The sequence below is a fragment of the Callospermophilus lateralis genome, chromosome 18, assembly GCF_048772815.1.
Source record: "Callospermophilus lateralis isolate mCalLat2 chromosome 18, mCalLat2.hap1, whole genome shotgun sequence".
NCBI lineage: Eukaryota > Metazoa > Chordata > Mammalia > Rodentia > Sciuridae > Callospermophilus > Callospermophilus lateralis.
This window is the reverse complement of record NC_135322.1, coordinates 62,686,916-62,712,136: the sequence shown is the minus strand read 5'-3', so window position 1 is coordinate 62,712,136 and position 25,221 is coordinate 62,686,916. Positions and strand designations below refer to the sequence as shown.

General features: G+C 54.1%; 2 protein-coding genes across 2 annotated transcripts; one reads left to right on the top strand and one right to left on the bottom strand.

Annotated features, from left to right (window-relative positions):
• The first annotated feature begins 500 nt into the window (after positions 1–500).
• On the top strand, positions 501–8,237 carry Taf1c (TATA-box binding protein associated factor, RNA polymerase I subunit C). The gene is made up of 15 exons (XM_077105780.1): positions 501–614; positions 2,073–2,211; positions 3,037–3,118; positions 3,285–3,382; positions 3,454–3,543; positions 3,635–3,708; positions 4,217–4,455; positions 4,591–4,707; positions 4,785–4,902; positions 5,080–5,151; positions 5,312–5,447; positions 5,560–5,703; positions 6,236–6,410; positions 6,496–6,633; positions 6,718–8,237. The coding sequence occupies exons 2-15, from the start codon at positions 2,074–2,076 to the stop codon at positions 7,653–7,655; spliced, it is 2,559 nt and encodes an 852-aa protein (XP_076961895.1). The 5' UTR covers positions 501–614; position 2,073; the 3' UTR covers positions 7,656–8,237.
• Positions 8,238–8,426: 189 nt separating this feature from the next.
• On the bottom strand, positions 8,427–25,132 carry Dnaaf1 (dynein axonemal assembly factor 1). Its single transcript, XM_077105689.1, has 12 exons — positions 25,009–25,132; positions 23,128–23,263; positions 22,547–22,638; positions 19,803–20,024; positions 19,515–19,681; positions 16,237–16,358; positions 14,713–14,867; positions 12,808–13,038; positions 11,657–11,772; positions 10,190–10,249; positions 9,042–9,402; positions 8,427–8,512 (listed from the first exon to the last, which is right to left on the bottom strand). The coding sequence occupies exons 1-12, from the start codon at positions 25,130–25,132 to the stop codon at positions 8,427–8,429; spliced, it is 1,872 nt and encodes a 623-aa protein (XP_076961804.1).
• Between the last annotated feature and the right edge of the window lie 89 nt (positions 25,133–25,221).

Below are 25,221 nucleotides of genomic sequence, written 5' to 3'. Positions count from 1 at the left end.
TTTAAACTGGCGCTGCAAGTGGCTCTGTGATTGGACACTGATTCTCAAAGCCTGGCCCTCAAACAGCGTCAGCATCACCTGGCAACCTCCCAGGTGCTGACGCTCACGTTTGAGACCCGCTGTCTGAAGCGCCCCCTGCCGGGATGCCGCTGGCACAGCGTCGCCTACTCCCGGAGCATCTCTTCCTCCCTCCATTGGTAAAGCCAGCTTCTAGGGCTTAAGGACAGTGGGCAGGGTGCCCACCGACAGTGCAGTGCCTGGCTCAGAGTGCGTGCTCAGTGCTTGCTGAGTCACGTTAACCCTCACAACCGCCTATGCAATAGAAAGCTGGTGAAGCCGAGCTGGGATTCGAATCCAAGTCAACTCGGCTGCCAGCGCGGGGACGCGGACTTCATTCTACCGCTCACGCGCGTCTACCCTCTGCCCGGCAGGCGGCGCTCGAGGACGCGCGGGGGCGGGACTTCCTGTCTCAGGGAGCACTTCCTGCCGACGCGGAAAGCGGTGGGCTGCTGCGGCGGAGCGGTCCCTCTGTGGGCTACGGCACCCGGGCTCCGCTTTCTCCCTCGAGAGTCCGGCGGGAGTCGCGCGGGTCACCTTCCCAGACAGGCGGCCGCGTAAGTGCGCGCGCATCCCCGTTTCGGGCTCTGCGGCTCCGCCCTGATGCGCCTGCGCCGGGCTCGCCCTGGGTACGCACGTGCTCGCGCGTGCCCAGTGCTGCCCTGGGCGGGCTGTAGGGGGCCTTCCACCGGCGCCCGACACCTGGTCTCGGGTGGCCACCCGCGCTCTGGCAGGACGGCAGCTGGGGAGCTGCCAGAGGCCTCCCTACCTTGGAGGCTGAAGGACTTTGTAGGGGCAGAGGGAGGGTCCGGGGTCTTCTCTTAAGCCCAGAGTTTGTGCAGAGGCCCTGTGGTGAGAAGCAGCATGGTGAGAGGTCAGTGTGGAAGGAGCCCGGGCACCACCACAGTTCACCGGGGACCTTTCTAGTGTGTCTCCCCATTTATTGGGAATAATTCTGCCACCCCCTTAGGCTGTTCTGCACAAGGACTCACTGATCACTTCCTTTTGCGTTCCACCGGCTCACCTGTCCCACCCCCATAGATAAAGGAAAATGATAGCAGCCAGGCCAGGGACTCAGGAATGGGTCAGATACCGCCCCATCCCTGAAGAGCCCTCATAGCCCGCAAAGGAGTTGAGCACACAGATAAGCGGCAGTGGGACCTGAGGATTGCGAAATCTTTCCTTGACAGTTACTGCAACAATGTGACAGCTCTGCACAGTGCTGAGGTCCATGCATGTCCAGAAGCTACAGAATAAACTGATAAAATGCATCAGGGGTTCTACAGGGAGAGATGTTTCTTACTCAGATTCTGTTGCTAGAGTTTGCTTGTGGATGCTTGTCCCTGATCCTTGGTTTGCTGAATTCCACAGTAGGGGCAATAGGAGAATAACACAATTAGCCCAGTGTCTAACATGCTGGCACTTAGTGCTGCTATTTTTGCTAATAAAAAAAGAGGAATGATGGGGCTGCTGATACTTACAGAGGACTGTGATTATCAAATCCCCTTGATGTACACTTCTCTGTTAGACACTGCATTTTCTGAGATGCACTGTGCTTAACAGTGGGAAGACAGAAGAGTGATTCTCAGTCCTGGTTTGGGAGTGCTGGAGCTTAGTTTGGGGAGTATTGTCTACAGATGTCTGGTTACAGTCCATAAGGGCTGTGGCGGAAGCAGACCTCACCCCTCCTATCTTCATCCTTCTCCACTCTCCTCCTGGTGCATTTTCTGTTTCTCACTTTCCTGCTCCAGGGCTTTCACGCTTGCTGGTGTTCATACCTGCAGCCCTCTTCCCAGGTGTGCACCTGGCTGTCTCACTCCTCAGGTTACTGTACCCAGGTCACACCTTGCCTGTCACCACCCCCTTCCTTGTGGAAGGCAGGTGGTTTTCCTGTGGCCTTCCTTATCTGCTTCCTCAAAGAAAGTGCATTTCTTGAGGGTACTTTTGCTCTCCCCAGGAGTCCTGGAAGCCTTTTCTGGAGAAGGTGGGTGTGACATGGTGCTCGTTTTTTGCAGGATGGATTTCCCCAGATCCCTCTGTCCCTCATTGTTTATGGCTGGTCCCCTTGGTATGAATGATGCCCCTGACCTGTCCTTCATGTGCAGCTGGAGAGATGCTCTGACGCTGCCAGAGTCCCAGCCCCATGATGCCAAGGTGAGGATGGAAGTAGGGTGCTGACAGCTTGGGTGGGCCCCTTCACTTGGTCCTCACATTAGTATTCATACCCATTGGCACAGCTCGAGTGGGGCAGCTGTCGTTAAGCCTTAGGAGCACAGTGTGACTAAGTCAGACCATCCCACCCTCGCGGAACTGAGAGTCCAGCTGAGTGAGTGTCTCCAAGTGAGAAGAGCAGTGGATAGGATGACCACAAAGTGTGAGCACAGCTCTGAGCAAAACCAAAGGGATGCTAAAGTGTGTGGGGGGGGGAGATCTCCCCGCATTCTGCAGGTGCCTCGGGAAGACCATGCCAGGCAGAGACAAGTAGGTGAGAGAGAGAGGCAGGCAGGCGGGACAGTCCAGGAGGGGCTTTGAACAGGCGGGTCTGGCAGCCCATCCGAGTCGCAGCAGGTGTGGCATGCGGGCGCCTAGTGCTGCTATTTTTGCTAATAAAAAAAGAGGAACGATGGGGCTGCTGATGCTTACTCCCAGAGTGAGCACTCTTACCTGGAAGTGAGAAGCAGTGGGGTGGGGTCAGCCAGTGATGCTGCAGGGGACTTCCTTGAGAGCCAGTGCCGGAGGAGATCAGAAAGGAACTCGAGTCAGTCTGCCAGGTTACGATCCCATCTCTTCTGTATACCAGCTCTGTCACCGAGGGCAAATGACAGTCGCTCTATGCCTCAGTTTCCACATCAGGAGAATGAAACACTTGTGCCACCTTTGTGGGGCTGTGGTGGAGACTGGATGAGTTGTGAGACAGGAGCCTGCACGGTGCTGGCCCAGGGTGTACACTTATGTGCCACTGTGGTGTGTTCCCTCCAGAATGCCATCCCTTGCCTGGCCAAGGACCTGCTGTGGGAGCCGTTGGCACCTGGGCCCCTGCCCCTGATGCCTCCTGGTCCTGGTAAGGCCCTTCTTCTGGTCTTTTCTCAGCTGCCCTTCTTGTCGCTGCTCAGCCCCACCTCTTCGTGCCTAGACCCTCCATGGCCCTCACTGGTCTGCATCCCTGGAGCCTTTGGTGACCTCCATCACCTGGCCCACCTTGGTGCCCTACCTCTGTTCTTCCTCAGACCCCTGGGACCCTGGTGTGACTGCCCAGGACCTCCTTTTCCGAGGAGGTCGCCACTACCGGAGGCAGCCCCAGGTCGTACTGGATGTGACTGAACAGGTGAGTGTCCCCAGCAGGTGGTGCTTCATGGCCGGGGGCTGCACGTCGTGACCTGGTGCTTCCTTCCCCAGCTCAGCCGGTTCCTGTGGGATCATGGGGACATAGCCTTTGCACCCCTGGGGAAGCTGATGCTGGAGAATTTCAAACTGGAGGGTACCCGTGTGAGTAACCCCGCCAGCCTGGGAAGGGCACCCTACCCCACCTCACTCTGGATCCCCAAGTCTGTGAGCTTGACAAGGCCTTTCCGTGCAGAGCCGCTCCAAGAAGATGACAGTGGTCACTGTGAAGAGGCTGCTCCAGGACCTTGGTGGACACCAGCCCTGGGGGCAAGTGGCTAGTGAGAAAGCTTGCTGGGTAGCCTAGCTGGTGACGGGCATGTGGAAGGAGCAGTTTCCCTCACAGTTCTTCCCCTGCCCACGCACTCCGGCCCCAGCTAGCCTGACAGAAAGGGGGTTCAGGTCCGTGGGCCTCGGGCATGCCTGTGCCCAGGTGTTCAGGTTGATGGGCTAGTCTCTGTATCATCTTATCTGCTGCCCTCTGCCTGACTCAATTCCTAGAAAGACTATTTTCAAGTGGCACCATGATGGCTCATGAGTCCAAGAGTCAGTGTCCTTCCCGAGGCACCAGAAGGACTTTGGTGACTGGGCCAGGGTCTCACGTCCACCTGTGAGCCAGCAGGTTGGGCCACGGGACTGCACCTTGGTTGGGGAAACAGGGTGGGTGGTTTCCAAAAAAAAGACATTCTAGGCAGAACTGTGTACTCTGCCCCTGACCTACCTCGAGTCCCCATTCCTCCTCCTTCTCTGCCCCATCGTGATCCTCTGCCATCCCTAGGTGTCCCTGGGCATGGATCAGCCACCGGCAGCGTCGCTTCTCCATCCTCGGGGGCCCAGTGCTTAACAAGTCAGTGTCCAGCCTCCTGGGCAAGCTGCTGCAGGAGGAGCTGGCCCTGCGCTGGGAGCAGCTGCTCTTAGACGATGCCTTCACTGGGGGTGCCTTGGCCTGGGTGCCCGGCAGGACAGCCCGGGTGGGCCAGCTGGTCTACCCTGCAGGAGGTGCCCTGGATAAGCTGTGTATCCTTTCTGCTGGGTGGGAGAGTCAGCCACCTACCCCAGTGGTGAAGGAGGTGCTCCTGGCATGGTCCATGGTGAGGGGTAGGAACTGGGGGGCTTATGGTGCCCGCTCACTGATCCTTAGCCGAGGCGCAGGTTTCCAGGAGGTCAGTCTGACCTCAGGAGGCAATCCTCGGGTCTTTGGGGACCCTGGGTACATCCAGCTGCGCGGACCTGTCCGGCAGGTGGTCACCTGCACCGTCCAGGGAGAAAGTAAGGCCTTCAGGCACCTCCCTCCCTGGCTGAACCACTGCTTGACCCTGAGCCTGACCTCTCCGTCCTCTCCTCAGCTTTGCTGGCTGTCCGCTCTGATTACCACTGTGCCGTGTGGAAGGTCAGCAGGCAGGAGCCACCAACCCCGCTGCAGACGCTGCAGGTCGAGAAGGGGGCCACGGGGATCAGTCTCAGGTGAGGATGAGTCAGCTGTTAGCAAGGTGAGCCTGGGAAAGGCCAGGTTTCCTGAGGTTAAATCTCACTGTGCCCTTAGCCCACACCTGCCCGGGGAGCTGGCCGTCTGCAGCCGTTCAGCAAGGTGAGCCTGGGAAAGGCCAGGTTTCCTGAGGTTAAATCTCACTGTGCCCTTAGCCCACACCTGCCCGGGGAGCTGGCCGTCTGCAGCCGTTCTGGAGCTGTCTGTATGTGGACCCCTCAGGATGGGTAATTCCCCTTTCCCAAAAAACACTGCACCCAACAAACAGACCCAGGGCCCACCACCCTGATCCAAGGCCAGGTCATCCCTGTTTTTTCTCCAGCTCCTTGGTACCCCCAGGCCCCCCCCCCCCCCCCCCCCCGGCAACAGCTTGCCCGTCTCTTCAAGGCTGCAGCAAGTCTACAAAGACCCCGAGACCCTTGTGTTCCGGGACCCTTCTCCCTGGCGCTGGGTAGACTTCACCGCCCACCCTCGGGTGCTGACAGTGGGTGACCGCACTGGGGTGAAGATAGTTGACACTCAGGTATGGGGGAGGGGTACGGAGAGTCTTCCACCCCCCATGGCATGAGAAGCAGCCTGGTGAGCCTGGTGTTCCTCCCTGGACCCGGAGGAGGCTGACCCTGTGCCCTCCCCAGGGCCCACCAGGCTGCGGACTGCTGCTTTTCCGTGGGGGGGCAGAGGCCTCCTGTCAGAAAGGAGAACGTGTCCTGGTCACCCACTATCTGGGGCAGGCCAGCTCTGACTGCCTCCCTCCCACCCTCCATCTCGTCTGTACCCAGGTGAGCAGCCCCCAGCCTCACGGGGTCTCTGTGTTTGCCAGAGACCTGTCAGCCCAGAGTCACAGACCCTGAGAGCTGAATCTGGCCTAGACAGCCCATGGGAGCAGCAGGTGGGGATGGCCTCAGGGGTCTGATGGGCTCCAGGGTGGGACAGAGCATCTGTGCAAGGACACAGCCCCTGCTCTGCAGGCCCAGGAGGAGGTCTGAGGTCATCTGAAGCTCTGCCCTCTGCCTGCCTGTCCCCCGCCAAGGACTGCAGGCGTTAGCTGTGTCTCTGGCACAGATTCCAGGGTCAGAAAAGCCAGGTGGGCTTCTGAGGAGACGTGTACCCACTGTGTCATCGATCTGCCCACTCAGACAGGCAGTGGCACTGCTTCTTCAGGACTTCAGGGCTGGGCAGGCGAACTTAGGGGCCCTTGAAGGCTAGTCCGAGTGCTGCTGCCCCTGGGGGTTTGTACCCATCCTGTGGGCCACGTGTGCCTAGAAAGGGCCCCCAGACACCATCTCCACCCCCACCCCCATCCGTCCCTAGTTCTCGCTCTACCTGATGGACGAGCGCCTCCCCCTCGTGCCCATGCTGAAGTGGGACCACGGCCTCCCTTCTCCGCCCCTGCTCATCCGCCTGCTGCCTCCCCCCGGCCCTGGCTTGCCACAGCCCTTGCTCCTGGGAGGCCAGGGCGGGCAGCTTCAGCTGCTGCACCTCACAGGTGAGGTCTGCACGGGTGGGAGGGGTGCAGGAAGATGCATGGGGCTGGGGCCTGCTGTGGCCTCAGCTGTCTGCCCTTCCTCCAGGAGCGGGGTCCTCCACACCCCGGCTGGCAGGGCCCCCCCAGTCTCTTCCCTCCAGGACCGATTCCCTCTCCGCATTTCCTCTCCTGGAACCCAAGAGCCAGGGGCAGTTGCAGGAGCGTCTGGAAGCACCAACCATAGGTGTGCTGGTGGGGGCGGGGCACCAGCTTGGGGACAGTGCAAATCCTGCCAGGGCTGGCAGGTCACGGGGTCTTCCTTCTCCAGGTCTGGCCGCCACTGTCGCGCACTGTGCCTCTGCACCAGTCCTGTCCGTCTTCCAGCTCTCCAAGGCTGGGGACATCTTCTCCCAGCCTTTCCGCCTCCACAGACACACAGAGCTCCCTGAGCCTCCCAGCGACCCGGACCCTGGGCCCACCTGCCCTGCACCCAAGGCCACGGCATCACCCCAGGACCCACCTCCCAAACCTCTCACACCTTCCTGGAGCCCCCGGGCCATCACCTGCTGCAGCCACTGGCTAGAGGCCCTGCTGGAGGTGCCCCCTGCCCCGGCTGTGTGGGCTGCACCCACCTTCTCCCACCGCCGGCTGCTGGGCCGCATGAAGCCGCAGAAGGATGCAGGGAGAGTGCCACAGGGACTCTGGGCGGCCATGGCTGAAGGGCGGCTCCTGCAGCAGAGGGACCTGGGCTCACTGCCCAGGGCAGAGCCGCCTCCTGCGCCTGAATCAGGCCCACAGGATGAGCTTACCGAGCGCTTGGGGGCAGCCTGGGAAGGCCAAGGGACTGCCTGGTGGGAGAGGCGGCAGTTCAGGGCCTTGGAGCCTGAGGGCCGGGCCAAGCGGGCCAAACGCCGGTCTCAACTGTCCAGCACCTTCTCCTCGCTCACCAGCGGTTTAGATCTCCCAGAGGCCAGCAGCCCTTCTCACAGCCCAAACCAGGCGTCCTCAGAGACTAGGCCTCACTCTACAGGGACACTGCACTCCCAGGAGTTGAGTCAGGAGCCATGGACCCAGGGCATCCCCTTGGAGCGGCGGCAAACCCTCCGGGACTACATGGCCAAACTGCCACTTCAAAATGACACTCCGGGACATAGCCCAATACCCCCCACCCAGGCTCCCAGTGCCCAGGCCACCCCCTCCCAGCAGCATACCCCTGTCCTCTCCGGCTCTCGGCCCCCCAGGAAGAAGGCACGCATGGGCTTCTGAGGCACTGGTGAGGCTCCTCCTTGTGCCCAGGTCAGCAGGGCCTTCCCAGGGACGGCAGGAGATGGCCCTCCCCAGGGCCCAGAGCTTTCCAACTCCTGAAGGCCCTTGTGGCCGGCCGTGGGAGGCCCAGCAGTAAAGTGGGCCCACGTCAGAGGAGTAGGCAACAGAATGGCCTACAGATCTTTCTGGAGGCCAGAGGGAGAGGGAGCACAGTGGGGCAGGGGCCGACTCTGTTGGAGGCTGGGCTCTCCCACCCCACTTGTTCCCCACCCCATGGAAATGGCAGCAGCCATGTTCCCCTTGTTGGGTGGGGGTAGGGCGAGGCCCAGGAGCTGAGAGCCTGCTGTGGGGTGGGTCTGTGAGCAGCCTCCCAGGGAGGTGCTTTTGGCTGAACACTTGTGCTGGGTGGTGCTCCTGTGGGTGGCTCCCTGTGCTGTGGGAAGTGCCCATTGGAGAGGGCAGGCACCGGGCTGTGGCCCTGCTGCGGATCACACTTGGAGGATCTTTCTCAGTATCTGATGGACCAGAGGGAATTGCCTGTAACTTGCAGGAATATGACTACCAAAACATTTATTATGCTAATAGACGTTTGTAATTACACAGTGTATACTACAGGTAATGGGGAGTTGACACATGGCACATTTGGGACACGTGGTGCAAAGGACAGGAGCCCCCATCTCGGCAGACTTCAGCAGCAGTACTTGGGTAGAGGGGGTGACCGCGCCTGCTCCCTGACCCCATGAGTCTGATGGTACAGGGGCCATCTTGGATTCAGTCCAAGCCAAATTCAATGTCCTCCCGGCCTGTCCCCCCACCGGACTCCTCCTTCTGCTCTTCATTCTTTCCAGTCCAGTCTGCTGAAGAGAGAGGCCGGTGGCAATTGAAATGGAGCCTGCCTCTCCTTCCTGCCTGCAGGCCAGGCTGCCTGGCACTGTCCCCTCCCACCTCCATCTCCTGAGCAGGGCAGCAGGCATGGGACCTGTCACCTGTGTGCAGCGTGGAGCAGGCACACCTTCATGCCAGCCTAGCACTGCCCAGCCTCCACAGCCCCTCCAGAAGCCGTGGTCTGGAAGGACCAGGAAGGGTGGGGTGATGAGAGGGGGTGCAGGCTCCTTGGCCCCCCAGCTCTGTGAAACCCCCACTAGGCACTGCATGCCTGGTGATAAAGTGATACACAGGTCACCGCCCAAGAATGGTACATTGGGGGCTTATCCAGGTGATGCCCACAGCAGAGTTTCAGTCACAGACTTGGAGATGTGATCTGCAGAGGTTTCCGTGGCCCTTTCCAGGAACCTGGGATTCCCAGGGCGAGCTCCCTGGGCCCACCCAGCCTTTACAGCTCAGCTTGCCCAGCAGCACTGTGGACCTGCAACGCAGTGGCCTTACCTGGTGGAGGGGCTGCGGGGAGGTGTCTGTCTCCACTCTCGCTGGAAGGAGCAGAAGCAGCATCTCTCCAGCAGGAGGGCACGAGGAGTTGGCTCGAGGTCTCATGGCCACTAATCTCCTGAATGAGCACCCTTGGAGACTCGGGGACTTGACTTGGGGTTCCCAAGGCCTTTATAGTTTCTTTCTTAAGTATGTTTGTAAAAGGGGTCTCGGCCTTCTTCGAGGTGTCTCTAGAGACTGCGAATATGTGTGACTGGGTGTCTGTGGGCCTGCTCTCCAGCTCTGGAGACACATTGTCCAGGTCAGGGTCACCATTGTCACTTAAGCTTGAGATGGCCTCAATCTTTGGAGAGCACCTTTCCTGTTGAGAGAAGGGTGTCTGAACACTTACTTGCTTCTGCACTAGTCACTCCACAGTCAAGTGGCAGCAGTGGTCACCATGGCACAGGAAGACCCACAAGAACACTGAAGCCTCAAGTGGACCCTCCGGGGTCAGCAGCTCCTGCTGAGTACCACAGCCAGTGCCCGCTCCTGTCCAGCCCTCTGCCTGGTCTCCACACTGCACCCCCACCAGACGGCCCCTAAATGACAGCCTCATGCTGGCCCTGCCTGGTGTCTTCCTGAGCCCAACCTTGTCCACCAGTCTCTGGGACTTCACTCCTGGACATCAGTACCCTGTGGTAACCACAGTCTCACGTGCCCGTTACCTTTGATGACCTGTGATGCCTCCCTCCCTTGTAGCCCAGGTCTGGCACCCTTGAGCTCCACAGGGCACCTCATCCAGTGCTCCTCCCCTGATCTGCCTTCTCTGTTCCTCCCCTCCATCCGCAGCTGTCCCCATCAGGGAGGTTCAGGAGGTGGAAATGCACCACGGACAGAAAAACGCTCCGGGTAATCACATCAGTGTGGTCACCACCATGAGCAATGAAACACGTGCAGGAAAGCCCCGTGGCTGGTGGCGGCTGGTGATGAAACCTCAAAGGAAACCCAGCAGGAACCACTAGCCGCGCTTCCTTCAGCAAGGAGGCGACCTGGGTGCCCAGTGCTTCAGCACGAGCGCACCTGGCTTTCAGGGGACAGACAGGTGCTGTGTCAATGGCAGGCACAAACACGGACTTTCTGACTGTGGAGAAGTGTGTACTGACAACCTTGTCCTGGACTTCCAGAGCTGCGCCTGTGTCCTCCACGTCTTCCAGGTCCGGCAGGTCCTGAAAGAGCCAAGAGCTGCACGTCACCAGGGAGGCCCACGCTCCCAGCATTCCAAAGGCAAGACAGATGCAGACAGAGTGCAAGTGAAGCCTTGCTTCTGAGCAAGCCAAGGAATGGGAGGTTGCCCAGCCGCTCTCAAAGCCAAGGCCAGGTGCCCAGGTCTCATCACAAAAGTCGACTTTGCACATGGCCACTTAAATGGACATTTAAAGAATGTCCCCACCTTCTCAGGAAACGGTGGAACCCAAGTCGAAAGTACCTCTGTAGAAATTAGTCCTTGGGCCCTGTGTGGCACGCAAGTCTCTCCCTTAAACTGGTGAGAGTGCATGTGTCTGTGTGTATCTTCATCACAGCACCCGCCAGTGTGCGGGGGAGGGGGCAAAGTGGGTGGGACCACGCAGGAACTCGAGAACACACTGCCTGGGTTAGTGTTCCCACGCCACATTTCCTAGCTGTGTGGCTTTGGGAAAGTGGCTTAACCTCTCGTTTCTCAATTTCCTCATCTGTAAATTTGGGATGATGATATTGGAAATATTAAGTTAATACAAATCATGCTTTGACCCATGCCATGCATAGAGTAAGAGCTCAATAAATACCAGCTATTTAGGTTGAAGTTCTGTATACTGTCAGCTCTCAGATATTAGAAATTGGCTAATTTTTTTCTTATTATATATATAGGTCTGGAAAACTTAGAAGCTCACTGAGAATATTGACTATGATTAACTCTATTAGAGTCATGAAATTTTGAAATTTAGGCACAAGAAAAGGAGCACCCGTTGGGAGCTTAACAAGGGAGTGGGCAGGGGGCAAAGGCGGGGTCTCGGCAAGTTGTGGCACTGGTGTCCACGGCTGGGCTGACACCCCAGCTCTTCCCCCTTAGTTCTCGGTCATGTGGCAGTGTGTGTCCCCGTGGTCCCCTTTCACGTCACCCACATGGGAGGAGCTTCCGGTGGGACATGCCAGGCAGCCATCCAGCATGCACCACACCAGCCCAAGAGGACGGTGACGAGCCAGCAGATAGCAGGTGCAGAGAAGAGCCAGTGAGAGCAGGAGGGGCTCACTGGGCACGGACAGGAGGACTGAGGGCCCCAACGGTCAGAGTGGAATTCCAAGGCTGGCTGGACAGCGCTGCTCTGCAGTGGGACCCCTTTGGTGGAGTTGGACAGCTACAATTCAAGGGGCCGTGGGGCCAGCGTGGCCCCAGCCTGAGTGCCTGGGTGTGCATCTCCTGGTGGCAGTCATACTAAAGGCCTTGTTGGGTGGCAGTTCTTGGGGGGCCCCTTCTGAGTTTCTGGAGATGCTACACCTGCTACCAAGGACCACGCTAAGTCACAAGGCCCGCGAGCTGGGCTTCACCCCGCTTTACCAACTGTGTGCCCCCACTGCCCACGAAGCGCTCCACGTACATCCATGAAGAACTTCTCCTGGGCCTCTGGCTTCGTGGTGGCTGAAGCTTCAGTTCCAGGCCCACTGAGTTCCGTCACCAACACACCTGCAGTCTCTGCCACCTGGGAGGCTGACTCTGAGGAACAAGGGGCAGCCATTAGCCCTGGCTTGGTTCATACCCAGGGGTCAGACTGCCAATCCCAGGTGAAGGTAGAAGGACAGAAACCCTCCTTGGGTGCAACGGGCCAGCACCTGTGACCAAAGCCGCAGAATCCACAGCCACGGCCAGGGTTATGTCCCCTAGCTGAGAGAGGACAGCATGCTGCTGTCCCTTGGGGGCAAGGGCCAGCTGGGACATGATGTAGAAGGAACAGAGACTGGAAAGGCAGCTGGGCGGGTACACAGTAGGAGACGGAGCGGTGTGCTGTGGGGGCTGGGGGGGGGGGGAGGGCTCGGTGGCAGAGTGCTCGCCTAGCTTGTGTGAGGCCCTGGATTCGATCCTCAACATTACATATAAACAAACAAACAAATAAATAAATAAAAGTAAAAGATCTATTGACAAACTAAAAAACATTTTTAAAGAGGCCTCACATCCTGCTCAGGCCACTGCCCATCTCCCCATCCTACAGACTGGGAGCGTGCCAGGATGGCTCATCCAGAGGGGCCAAGGGGAAGTCTGGGTGGGAATGTCCCTGGCCACAGCACATATGGCTATGAGTACTCAGAATATGGCCAGGGTGGGTTTTTCATTTTATTTTACTGCTTTACTTTTAATTAACTTTAATTGAAAATTTCAAGGGGAAGTAGGATAAAATGCTGTGTTGTTCTGGTAGGACCTGTTTCCCTTCGGCCACTGAAAACTCAGCACCCCGTGTCACCCACACACTGGATTTGATGACCTTGTCCACAAAGCTGTGTACAACATCTCATGGAGAGCCTTATGTGCATTTCCAGACATGCTGGGTTGAATGAAGCACTGGGAATAGTGTCACCTGTGGTGAACAGTGTCACCTGTTGCCTTTTGCATTTGTAATGTGCCTCCTCTCGTGATGGCCGCTGCATTTCCACCCAGTGCTGCTCCTCTAGAGAAGAGGCCACTGCAACCCGGCCTTCTAGAAGCAGCATGCAGGAGGCGGCCACGCCCAGCAGGGCAGAGGCCACAGCGCCTTACCTCCCCTGGCTGCTCCTGGGGGTGCTGGGGCCTGCGCGGGAAGGCTCCCCACTGGCTCCTCGGCTTCCGTCCCCTCTGCAGGCCACCCCTCTCCTCCACTCGGCTTCTCCGGGAACAGCTCATCCTTGGCCTCGAAGCTGTCTTTCACAAATGACTCCACTTTCTGTTGTGTTTCTCCGTCCAGTGGAGCCTCCTCCTCTCTGTCCCCACTGTCTGGAGGTGGCTTCTCCCCTAAACGGGGAAGGAAGAGGTAGACTTAGTTGTGCCTGGAGGACAAAGGGGTCTGGGAGCTCTGGAGCAGGAGCAGCGGGGAGGAGTGGGTGCTCTTGAGAACTACCAGTGGGGGGGGGGGCTGGGGTTGGGGCCCCGTGGCAGAGCGCTCCCCTAGCACGTGTCAGGCCCTGGGTTTGATCCTCAGCACCACATAAAAATAAGTAAATAAATAAAAGATATTGTGTCCATGTACAACAACAGAAGAACCACAATGGCCCCTTGAGGTGTGGCAGCTACCCTAAAGGCCACTTCAACAATTTAAAAAAAATCAAGTTCATCTGACTCGGATTCTATCTAGTGCCCTGAGAGCCTGCGTGCACCGGGGGCCAAGCCCGTGCCTTTGCAAAGCCGCGCTGCTTGCTCCGAGGTGAATGCAGATGGAATTAACGTTCGCTTTGTGCTCTGGGTTTGTGGAAGACAGAACAGTGGCCCCGAGATGCTCGGCTCTGATGCTAGAACTGGAGCCTCTGGAGGAACCGTAGTCCTGAGGCCCCTGATTTCAGCCCACTCAGACTTCTGACTTGAACCCTAATAAGGACAGTCTGTGCTGGCCACTGATTTCTGCTGCTGTGTGGTGGCACCTTTGAACTCATCGGAAAGGCACACATTCAGCCCTTGTCCGTAGGATGCTGGGAGAGACTTTGGTTCTAATGTGTGCTCTTTGACCCTAGATCCTGACCCAGAGCTTCCAAGACCTTGTGACTTGGATAAAAGGTCTTTTGTCAGACAAAGTAACTCTTGGTGGCTTCCCAGATGGGGGCTGGTCACCAGAAAGACCAAACTACCCCGACAAGCTTGGAAAGTTCAGCCCACCCACCCCTGCTCTAGAGGGGAGACAGCCTGGGAGTGCAGTTAGATCGTGCCGTGTGGCGAGGCCTCTGGTAGTCCCTGAGCTGTGGGGTTCAGACAGCTCCTGGGTCTCTGGGGACATGGTGTCAGGAGAGTGGTCCACTGCGGAGGCTCCTGTCCCTTCACACACACGCTGCCCTGTGCATCTCCACCCGCTGGCTCACCTATGCCCTGTCATCAGCCTCGCCAGTGCAAAGCCCTGGAAGGTGCGAAGGGTTTCTGGGTCTGGGAGCACCCCAGCAAGTCACTGAGCCAGAGATGGAGGGCTGGGGAGCCCGAGTCATAGCTGGTTGGTCGGAAGTGCAGGTGACAAACCTGGGACTGTGACTGTCACCTGCAGTGGCATTGTCACCTGAAGTCAGTCGTGTAGGACAGTGCCCCAGAGCCTGTCCTAGCTCCAGTTCAGTGAGGGGACTGGATGAATGGACGGAGCCCTGGTGTCAGGGGCTGGTGGGTCTGGGGAGGCCTGCTCCTTTCATAGACAGACTTGCAGGTGTTCCCCATGGCATGTCCAGTCCCCCGTCCCCTCTCCCACAGGTGGAGGAGCGCCATTTTCCCCCACTCTACAGTAGCCAAAGATGACTAATCGTTTATTTTGAAAAACTGAGATTATTTAAGAAGTTGTGATTTAATCAACAAAAGTGGTTTGAAACCATGCGACTGTTGCCTTCTCACTGCATGTGAATGATGGCTGCAAAGTCCCCGAGACTGAGGTCTCAGTGGGACGCCCCCATGTGCCCCGTCCAACAGCATCCTCCCTGGAACCCCCAGATCTCTCCTGACCTTCTCTCTCTCTTCTCCTCTCCTCAGCCCGCCGCTTGATCACGGCCAAGGCCTCCAGGCTGTCCTCGATCTTCTTCCGCTCCCTGCTCTCCCACAGCTGCCTCTCCTCCTTTTCGGCCGCGTACCCTCCCCGGGCCCAGGCCTCCGCGCAGGCCCTGAGCCAGGACAACAGTGGGACAGAAAAGGGAGGCTGAAGGTAAATTCCAAACACATGCTGTCTGACCCAACCTGCTCATCTTCTTCAAGATGAAAACGAAGGGCACAGAAGACAACCGAGTTGAAGGTCATATTCATACGAAAGCTCGCATACGAATGTTTAACAGCAGTTTTATTCTAGTTGCAAAAATTTGAAGCAGCCTAGATATCCTTTAATATGTGAATGTACAAGTTCTGGTACATCTAGACAATGAAACGTTACTCAAAGATAAAAAGAAATAAGTTATCAAGACACATTGCATGCCTGAAATCCCAGGGGCTCAGAAGCCTGAGGAGGATCCTCAGTTCAAAGTCAGCCTCAGAAAAAAGGGAGGCACTAAGCAACTCAGAGAGACCCTGTCTCTAAATAAAATACAAAGAAGGGCTGAAGATGTGGCTCAGTGGTCAAGTGCCCCTGAGTTCAGTCCCCAGTACAAAAAAAAAAAAAAAAAAGTCATGCAAGCAGCTTATATCCATTGTTAGTGAACTGGGTGGAGTGGCATACACCTGGGATCCCAAACACTTGGGAAGCTGAGGCAGGGGGATCACAAGATTTGAGTCTCAGCAACTTTTTGAGATCCTTTCTCAAAATAAAAAGTAAAAAAGGCTGGGATATAGCTCAGCAGTAGAGCATCCTTGGGTTCAGTGCCCAGTGCTACACCCCCGCCCCCGTCAGTCCCCAAGTCTAGCTGCTGAGCAACTCCACCTCCATGGCATGCAGAGGAGGCAAAACTGGGGACAGCATGGGAGTGGAGAGGCAGCAGGAGGAGCAGGTACGGGGGGTTAGGCATGCCACAATGACGGGGACGCATGACCTGGCACATTCATCTAAGCCCAGAGTGTGCAACACAAGAGGGCACCCTTGTGTGGGAGGTTGTAACTGGAACCAAGTTCCTGGAAAACAAACTATTTTGCAAGAGCTTTTCAAGTGTCGAACCCCATGTTTCAATTCAGGGATCGGGCTGGCTGTCTCTCAAGTGGGCCTCGCCTAGCTGGATTCCATCCCAGCACTTGCCAAAAACATTTTTAAAGATTTTTTTTTTATTTTAGTGATATTACTAAAATTCCATCCAAACGATAACCAAGAAGTCCAAGCAATGAGGTAGACAACTGGTCTGCAGGGATATTTATCAAAGGAACATAAGAACCTACGAATAAGTGCTCAGATTCCCCTTACAGGCAGTTATATCGCCTTTAACCCTATCTGAAGAGTATTCAGTGATGTGCGAAAACGCATGGAAACATGATGCGAGAGATTTTAAAAGTCTAATACTTGGTACAATCAACAATGAAATATTTCAAGGCTCCCAAAGGCTTCTCTCTTCTTACCTGTCCTTTGGAAAAACTGGTCTGTCATCCAGGTAGGTCAGGTGCTTCAGACGAACAGTGACTGTCTTTCGATAATTAGGAATGTGCCTGATAACTGGGTTTCCCATCAAATTCAGCACACGCTGCAAAGCAAACAAGCCAAATCAAACTGGATGGTTTACAAAGATCTGATTACTTTATATGGGCTGTGCATTAAGAATAACTCAGTTCAATCTATTTTGTTGAGCAAAAGAGAAGTTGTCAGCCCACACCCTGGGGCACTGATTGGTGACACTGGAAGGTTTTATTGCTTTTTGTCATCAGATGTGTTCAGGTAAGCAGCAGGTACCTGGGATTGAACTAAGGGGCACTCAACCACTGAACCACACCCCAGGCCTATTTTATATTTTATTTAGGGACAGGGTCTCACTGAGTTGCTTAGCACCTTGCTTTTTTGCTGAGGCTGGCTTTGAACTTGCAATCCTCCTATCTCAGCCTCCCAAGCTCTGGGATTACAGGTGTGGCCACTACACTGGCCAACCAGCCCATACTTCTAACTCCAGAGCTCAGACCTTGCCGTCCTTCCAGGGAAAACACTTCCTGCGGCCCTTTCCAAGTGTGGCGATGACATCAGTTTTGCTACCCAATTTCTGACCGAAGCACATTTCGGACTGATTGATTCTCTCCTTTCCTGGCCAGGACCTGCAGGTCACAGCAGCCAGACAAGAGGCAGTGATGGGGAGGGTGGACGCTGCCCTGGCCCACTGCAGACTGCCACCACGAGACCCTCTCCTGCAGACTTGCAGAGGAAAGAGGAAGGTCCAGCCAGGCCAGTGGGCATCCTGCCCTGTCTTCTAACGCTCTCACCTCCCTCCTGCCCGAGCCACTCAGGAAGGTGAATGTGAAGGTGACCCGCAGTGACCATTTCGACATCTGTTTGCCTAAACTCATTCACATCTTTCATATCTAGAGGTTTGTGTCACTGAAGATAAATATGTTATAAACCAGTTAGTTCAGCTTTTCCCAAACTCCATTCCCGAGTCTCTTCACTACCTTGCTATATTGTCAAGGACTTACCCTCCAAGGGCACAGTGACAGGAGCAGTAGCCAGGGACAGGCAATAAACAGGAGCACAGTGGGATGGGACTTACAGCAAGTACAAACAACTATAAGGTGACTGCTTCTGTTATGGGTGAATTGTGTTCCTCCCCACAAAGGTACACGGTAGAGTCCTAACCCCTGTGCCTCAGAATGTGACAGCATTTGGAGACAGGATTTTTAAAGATGCAGTAAGTTAGAAGGAGGCTGTTAGGATGGGCCCTAACCCAACCCAACTGGCATCCTTGGAAGGAGAGACCCAGACGCAGACAGCATACAGCAGAGGGACACAGGGCAGAGGCCTCCATCTGCAAGCCCAGGACAGGCCTCAGAATGAAGGCAACGCTTCGTCTTGGATTTTCAGTCTTTAGGATTGTGAGAAAATAACTTTCTGTTGTGTGAGCCCCCCAGTCTGTACTTTATCATGGCAGCCTCTGTTAGTCAGCTTTCTGCCTCTGGGACAAAATACCTGAGACACACAACTTGGAAGAGGAACGTTCACTTGGGCTCAGTTTTAGAGGGTTCAGGCTGAGTTGTGTGGCCCTGTACTTTGGACCTGTGGCAGCACCGTGCATCAGGGAGGGAGCACAGGGCGGTGGAGCTGCTCACAGCAGGGAATGAATGGCCAGCGCCAGAATGCAAAGAGGGGAGGGCAGGTCCCAGGTCTCCTTCAAAGACATGCCCCCCATGACCTAACTTCCTCTCACTAGGCCCCACTCCTAAAGGTGCCAAGTCTCCCGACAGTGCCAGCTCTTCAACACTCGGTCCTTTGGGGACATTCAAGATGCAAACTCTGACACAGACTGAGGAAAAATAATATAGCTCTATATTCTCACCATTCGCAGGCCGTTTAAAACTAGTCTTTCCTGACCGTCCACTCTGCGGTGGCCCCTGACTAGGTAGGATTTGCTTACACTTTCCTTTACAGGGACTCCCTCTCCACTACTTCTCCTTGCCCTAAGCAGTCAGAGCGGACTCCAGGGTTTGCCTGCGAGCTTTCCTGTTTAACACAGGTGCCCTTGACACTAAGAGAGCTGTCCAAGGTGGCTAGAGCCAAGTAGAAAAGACACAGGAACCCACTGGAGAGGTTCTAAGGCTGGGGAACTCGGACACCCACATTGAAGGGATAGGAAAGGCTGAGTCATATCAAATGCTACACATACACATCCACGAGCTGAAGAAGGAAAAGCTTTCAGTGTCACCGTGAGAGACTGCTAGGGTCTCGGCTGATATTGCCAAAAATTATCACGAACAGGAAAGATGCAGACATTCATCCTGACCGATTCTGTATGAATGGCCCACTACTGGGGTGTGAAAGGACTCTGTAGACGCATCCCACCTGAGCGACACAGAAGCAATAAGAGATTTAGAAATGGCCACTGTGTGACTCCCAGTGACACGGCTCCCCCAGGCAATGCTCATCAATGGCTGCCAGAACAGCAGAGAGAGACTCTGATGTTGAGTGTCACAGTGGCCGGAGTGGCTGACAGCCTCCCAGTGCCCGATCCTGAACTTAGGAGAAGAGAGGCAAGAAGGCCCGAGGCCTGGAGCCAGGCAGAGCAAGGACAGGGCTCACTGAAAGGAAGGTATGGAGCCTGGACTCATCGAGTCTGTGACTGCACCTTCATTCCACAGGGACTACCGGGGACAGCAGAGCGGGTTCAATGACACCATGAGGTGCCGCCAGCCACCCCAGAACAGGGACACTGCCAGGCAAAGAGCGCCATTGCTCTGGCCAATGGATGGGAGGGTGGAAACGGGAGGAGAACTGTCAGAGCCCAAGAGACCAACCAAGAACCAGAGATCGCGTCTGAGTCTGGTTTGGACCCAGCCATCAGAGCATGTTTCTGAGACAAATAGGGAATACTGAACAAGGACTGGGTACTAAGTTAGCGATTATGATACGTTAAATAGAGTAGTAGTGTTATGATTGTGCCTTTTACAAGTCCCTGTCAGAGATACACACTAAAATGTCATGGTGAAATAGTAATCGTCATCTGGCATTAGATATTCCAGCTAAAAACACAAAGAGGAAGAAGTGTGGAAGAACAAAGAATGAAGGAAGGAAGGAGGGAGGGAGAAAGGGGGAGGGCCAGAGGGAGAAAGGGAGAGGGGAAAAGGGTGGGGGGAGACATAGGATTTACTATTTAAAGAACATAAACTGACACCGTTGCCTTAATTGTGCTTCCTCTGGTTCTCACCAGATCAGGCATGCTCTCCAGTACACCCAGGATCTCCGGGTCCCTCAGTCTATTGTGGGAAAGGTCAAGGACACAAAGCTTTGCGCAGTCCCTCAGGTGCTGAATGTCCTCCACGGTCTCCAGGTGGTTGTGGGCCATCTGCAGTGTGTTCAGCACAGGGAGGCAGGCTGCAAGGGAGGCCATGCAAGTGAACAAGAGGCTCCAAACCCTCCCCACCATGACAGAGTCAGAGCTCCCCAGGGGAAAGTGGAGCACACGTGACCAAGAAGGCCGTTGGCTAATGCTTACAGAGGTTCTCGATGGTCTTGATGTAATTGTTGCTCAGGTTAAGAGCATCCAGTTTCTGCAAAGGCTCCAGGTTTTCAATTTTGTGAAGTAGATTCACTTGCAAGAAGAGGCAACGCAGTTCTGTTTGCGCCTCCAGGTTCTCGATCTTCTGTATCCCATTGCACTCCAGCCAGAGACAGCGCAGGCCCGTGTAGTCCTGCAGGTTCTCGATGCGGTCGAAACCTGGCGAGGGGGACGGGGTGTCCAGTACACTTCTACTACACAGGGACAAAGGTTACAGTACCCTGGTTTTTGCCTACTATTATGGACTGAATGTTAGTGCCCCCTCAAAAATCACACATTGGGCGCAATGGCACATGCCTGTAATCCCAGTGACGTGGGAGGCTGAGGCAGGAGGACTGCAAGTTCTAAGCCAGCCTTAGCAACTTAGAGAGAGCCTAAGCAACTTAGTGAGGCCCTGTCTCAAAATTAAAAATTAAAAAGGACTGAAAATGTGACTCGGTGCTTAACTGCCCCTGGGTTCAATCCCTCCCCCCCAAAAAAGGAAAGGAATGGGGAAAAAAAGTCCTATGCTGAGACCCCCAATCTCCAGTGTGATGGTGTTGGGAGGTGGGGCCTATGGGGGGGACTAGTCATGGGGGTGGAGCCCTCAGGAATGGGATCAGTGTCATTATCACAGAGGCGCCCTCTATGAGCCAGAAAGCAGCCCTCAGCAGAAGACGTCAAATTTGGCAGAGCCTTGACCTTGAACTTTCAGCCTCCGTGGCAGCCAAGACATCTACCCATCTTCCTCCTGTTGCAGCTTTCTCGTAGGACCATCCCCTGCTAAGACCACCCGATGGCTCCCTAGGTGGCTGATCAGTCACAGTGATTCATTTGGAGCTGGCCATACTTAGCCAAGTGGGACTACCTCTGATGAGTCTGGGGAGGTTTTCTGGCTTCACTGGACAGAATTGCCAGCCTGGTGGGGAGAGCCTAGTGCTGGTGGAGCCGAGTACTGCAGCAGCCATCTTCCCCTCGCGTCTGCAGTGCCTGGGGTCAGAGGTGAACCTGCCCTGAAAATGGACTAGCACAGAGGAAGATGGGCCAAGGAAGGAAGAGAGATCCCCGCAGAGAAGAGCTCTGGGCAGGCCATTCAGCCAAGCCCAGAGCTAGGCCATCAGTGGTTTTATGAGCCACATCTCTCTTGCCCGCTCTCCGGCTCTAACCTGTTCCCCCTGCCCCATCACTGGAAAGACTTCCTTGCGCTTCAGGTCAGTCTCCAATTCATTCCTGTTCCCTCTGCCAGCCATCTGTACCACCAGCTGCCACGGTCCCAGTGACATCCTGATTGCTCAGTCCCATTGTCAGTCCTCCTGGTCCTGACCCGTCTGAGGTCTGACCTGGTGGCCCTGCCTGCCATTTTGCAGCTTTTTCTGAGGCCTCTGGACCACTCCACATGCCATGGCCATGGATCACCACCTCCTGGCCTTCACACCTGTGTGTTATGGTGCAGTAAGAGCAGGGTTGAGAGGAGATGATGTGGCACTTCCAGACCTGGGGCTTACATCCTGGCCTTGTGCTCTCTTGGGTACCCAGCTTTGGGGGAAGCCAGCTTCTGTCCAGAGGCCCTGGAGTGAGTAACTGAGGTCTCCTCAAAAGCTAGGGAAGGCCTGAGGCTCAGAGCCAGGATGTGGGTTCTGCATCCCCAGACAGTTGAGGCCTGGCTACCAGCTCTGCCACAGCCTTCCTGGGTGACCCTGAGCAGAACCACTAACTAACTATTCCTTGGCTTCTGGCTTCAGAAATAATGTGAGATGGCAATTTTATTTTTGTATGTATTTATTTTTTTGCAGTGCTGAGTTTTGAACCTGGGGGCTCACACATGCTAGGTGAGCACTGTACCACAGGATGTATCCCTAGCCCATGAATTTGTTTTCAGATTTGCTAGTGTCAGAGTGATTTGTCACGCAATGGTAGACAATTAGTGTAGGCTCCTCTCTCTCCCTGTTCCGCTGCCTCTCTGATTCTTTCTAATTGACCTAAAGTACTGGATCTTCTTCCCACCTCTCAGTATCGGTCCCCTGGGACCTGGCCTCCCACGTCATCTCATTCACTGCTGCACTTAGATGCTGGCTGGAGAATTTTGGAGGCAGGGGCAAAAGTGGAGGCGAGGTGACCAGTTAGGAGTCAATCCAGCGACCATGGCATTTGTGCTGCTTGGGCCACTGTGTGCCTTCTTGGCATGGCACCTTCTTCCCAGTGGCCTCTCCACCCCCCTGGATGCCTGAACCATCTTTGCCACACCTATCTCTGTATCCCCAGCACTGAACACGGGCCGCAGAAGGCAGAAGACACTCAGTGAATATTTACCAAATGAGATGAACAGATCCCTGACGGCTGCAGCAGGTGCCACTCCAAACTCAGTACTCACTGGAAGCCCTGTTTTCTCTTTCTACCTGCTAGGAAGAGCCCTGCCTGAGGACCTGAATTCAGATTTAGATGTGATTCTGGACACCAAGCCCAAGACCTAGGGAGGCTCTGTTCATACCTTTTCCTTCATGGCTTTCTGTTTTCAAAACATGTGTTGTGTTCACCTAGCCAGTGTCCCCACCTGTATCAGTTCTCACTGGTGACGACTTCTGCTTGTTTTCACATAAATCTCCACTAAACTCCCTACTCAAGTCTGAGCATTGTGTTGATCCCTGCAACTAACTGTTGATATGGTTTTTGCTGAAGGTTAAGTGTCTCCTTGCAAGCCTTACCTTTGAAGTGCAAATACAGAGTATCATTCAACTCTGGGGTGATGTAAAGCTTGTGTTGCTTGCAGAGTTTCTGCAGGAAATGTTTAGTCATTCTGTTAAAATGAAAAAGGTGGACAAGAAATTTATATTTATCAGCTATAATTTATTCCAAAAGTTCTTTACTAATCCAGCCTATAATTCTAAGTCCTGTATGCCTGATACTTACTTTAAGTCCTCCTCCTCCTCTTCCCCCTGCCTCACCTTGCTTCCTCCCCATCTTTTTGGTCTAGAATCAGGGAGTCATCCAATATTGTTACTTTCAGCATTCTTAAATACTGCAATGCATGTCCTAATAAAAATACTTTTAACAGTGTCATCAAGACCCACAGATGTTCTCTCTCGAGGTCTGATATTAAAGTTTAATAGCATGGGCTATTAGTTGTGCCACAGAAGTAGTGCCAGCCTGAGTCAGCTGCTTATAATTTTCAGGCATCAGGTGGGCTATTCAGTCTCTATGAGCCTCCACTTCCCATATAAAGGGTGATTGATCACACCATGCACTCTATTTGGCAGAAGTGCACTAACTGGCAGCTTGCCCATACCTGGGGCCCCGATCATCCCTGTCCTCTCTTGGGTGTGTTAATTGACTGTCTGATGCACTATCACCACTCTGTTTCTGCTGGTTTTGGTAGGCAGTGTCAGAAACACCCATGCATATTTCCTTAGGATCATTAATTTCTGCAAAATAAAAGAGATCCAGTTTATAAAGGTCAGGAAATGTACAAAAAAAATTCCCCCTATTTCAACCTGATTAATAATTGTCTACTTTTGGTTTGAAACCATCAAAAATGTCCAAATGTCAAAAAATGTCCAATTTTTGACACACACATAAATACTATGTAAATTTCACTTCTAGTTTGGTTCTCTATAGAAAATGTACAGGTGGGCTTAGATATTGTACAAAGATACAATAAAAATACAACAAAAATGTTTTTGCATTGTTTGTAACGGCCAAAATCTGTTAAACACATAAATATCTACACAGAGGGGGATGGTTATATATAATCATGAATTACTCTTCTGTCTTTGAAAGGAATGCACCAAGGGCTATCTCAATCAGTATGGATTATTCTCAGAAACACATGTGGAGTTGAAAATATCAAGTTTCATAAAAAGCATGGGGTTCCATTTATATAAATTAAAAACATGCAAACCAATGGTATGCATTGTTTAAGGACACACGTGTAGAGAAGGAATTGGAAGAAACTGTAGAAAATTCTGGAAAAGATAGAAAGAGAATGGGATCAGAAGGGGGGTGAGAAAGGAACATTGAATTTAAGTGAAATGTGATGTCCTTATCCAAAAAAGAAAAGACTGCATGTAAATATGACAAAGTGTTAATCATTTTCAGTTTTTGGTGGTAATAGTGGATATTTGTTATAATGTTCTCTGTTCTTTTGTGTTTAAAAAAATCTCTAAAAAAAACCTCATGAAAATAAAAATGGTAAGAATTCCTTTGGTATAAAGGACCTAAGCATATTCAAATACACTTTCTTTTAAAACAGCAATATAAATTGGCCAATTGAAATGTAGGTGTTATAAGGGCTGCTGGCTTTCATTCTCTGCATTCTGTGGATCCCTGTATGTGGGGAGACTCTTATCCGCGCTGATTCCTCACTGGTATGGTACTCCCAAAGGAGGCACTGGATATAAAGGCCCCATATATGCCAGAAACTTTAATTACACTTATTTCTGTGTATCTTTGTATAATTGTCCCTGTTTAAAGATTAAGAGGCTGAAACTCAGTGACATCAGCTCTAGGCCTAAGACCACAAAGCTGACAGCTGCAAAGTGAGTGACTGGGAAGCCTGGGACTGTCCAGTGAGCAATATTAACTTCCTACAGCTCCTCCTATGGTATTTGTCTGGAAAGCTGGTGCTCAAGATGCATTTGTTGATTGGGTTGAAAAAAAAAAAAAAAGAAACACAAATTAACTAGTTTATCTAGTAGTCAGTGAAAATTTTCACTAGGGTCAAACTTGCCCATTCCCAGAGAGAAAGTTCAGATTCTATCAGAATAGGATGCCCTGATGTCTGTTCACTGTCTAGAAGGGGAGACAGCCTTTTATCTTACAGGGTGATGAAAGGAAACATTCAAAACCAAACTTGGGAGGGAGGAGAATATGTGTTGGGTAAGGGTTTGGGCAAGGGAGTCACACTGCCAATGACTAGCTGAGGGCAATCATTTAAAGCAAGTTGGCTTCTTCATCTGTATGAAACCCAGGGAAGGTGCAGAGGGCATGTGTCCGGCTCCAGTGAATAGGCGCTTGGCACGTCTCCTTTAACGCATTGACTGCCATTATTACTATTATTATTATTATTATTATTATTATTATTATTATTGCTCTCGCGGGCTGAAGACCGGGTAGGTGGTGCTGGGAGCTCGCCCATCGTCCCCGGCCCTCCCTGGGCTGCGTTCCGCACCTTCCTTGCGGGCCCCTGGACCCGCGTCCCGGTGGTCACCCGCGGACTCCTCCACGCCCGGCTCCTGCGCGCGGTCCAGCTCGGCCGCCGCGTCCTCCGCGGGCTCCGAGGCCTCGGGGTGCATGCTCGCTCCTCTGACCCCGAACAGTTGCTGCAGCCGCTGCCCAGCCCGGTCAGAGGCGCGGCTTTCCTTCCCCACAGACCTCGGACACC

What these genes read in the sequence shown, in the direction of transcription:
- Taf1c (XM_077105780.1), top strand. Translation starts at nt 2,074, where the DNA reads ATGGATTTCCCCAGATCCCTCTGTCCCTCATTGTTTATGGCTGGTCCC. An exon ending in CCCAGCCCCATGATGCCAAG is followed by an intron (nt 2,212 to 3,036) that starts GTGAGGATGGAA and finishes TGTTCCCTCCAG; the next exon opens with AATGCCATCCCTTGCCTGGC. An exon ending in AGGTGCCCTGGATAAGCTGT is followed by an intron (nt 4,456 to 4,590) that starts GTATCCTTTCTG and finishes GCCGAGGCGCAG; the next exon opens with GTTTCCAGGAGGTCAGTCTG.
- Dnaaf1 (XM_077105689.1), bottom strand. Translation starts at nt 25,132, where the DNA reads ATGCACCCCGAGGCCTCGGAGCCCGCGGAGGACGCGGCGGCCGAGCTG. An exon ending in CAAGACCATCGAGAACCTCT is followed by an intron (nt 19,682 to 19,802) that starts GTAAGCATTAGC and finishes CCTCCCTTGCAG; the next exon opens with CCTGCCTCCCTGTGCTGAAC. An exon ending in CCCAGGAGCAGCCAGGGGAG is followed by an intron (nt 11,773 to 12,807) that starts GTAAGGCGCTGT and finishes CTTGTTCCTCAG; the next exon opens with AGTCAGCCTCCCAGGTGGCA.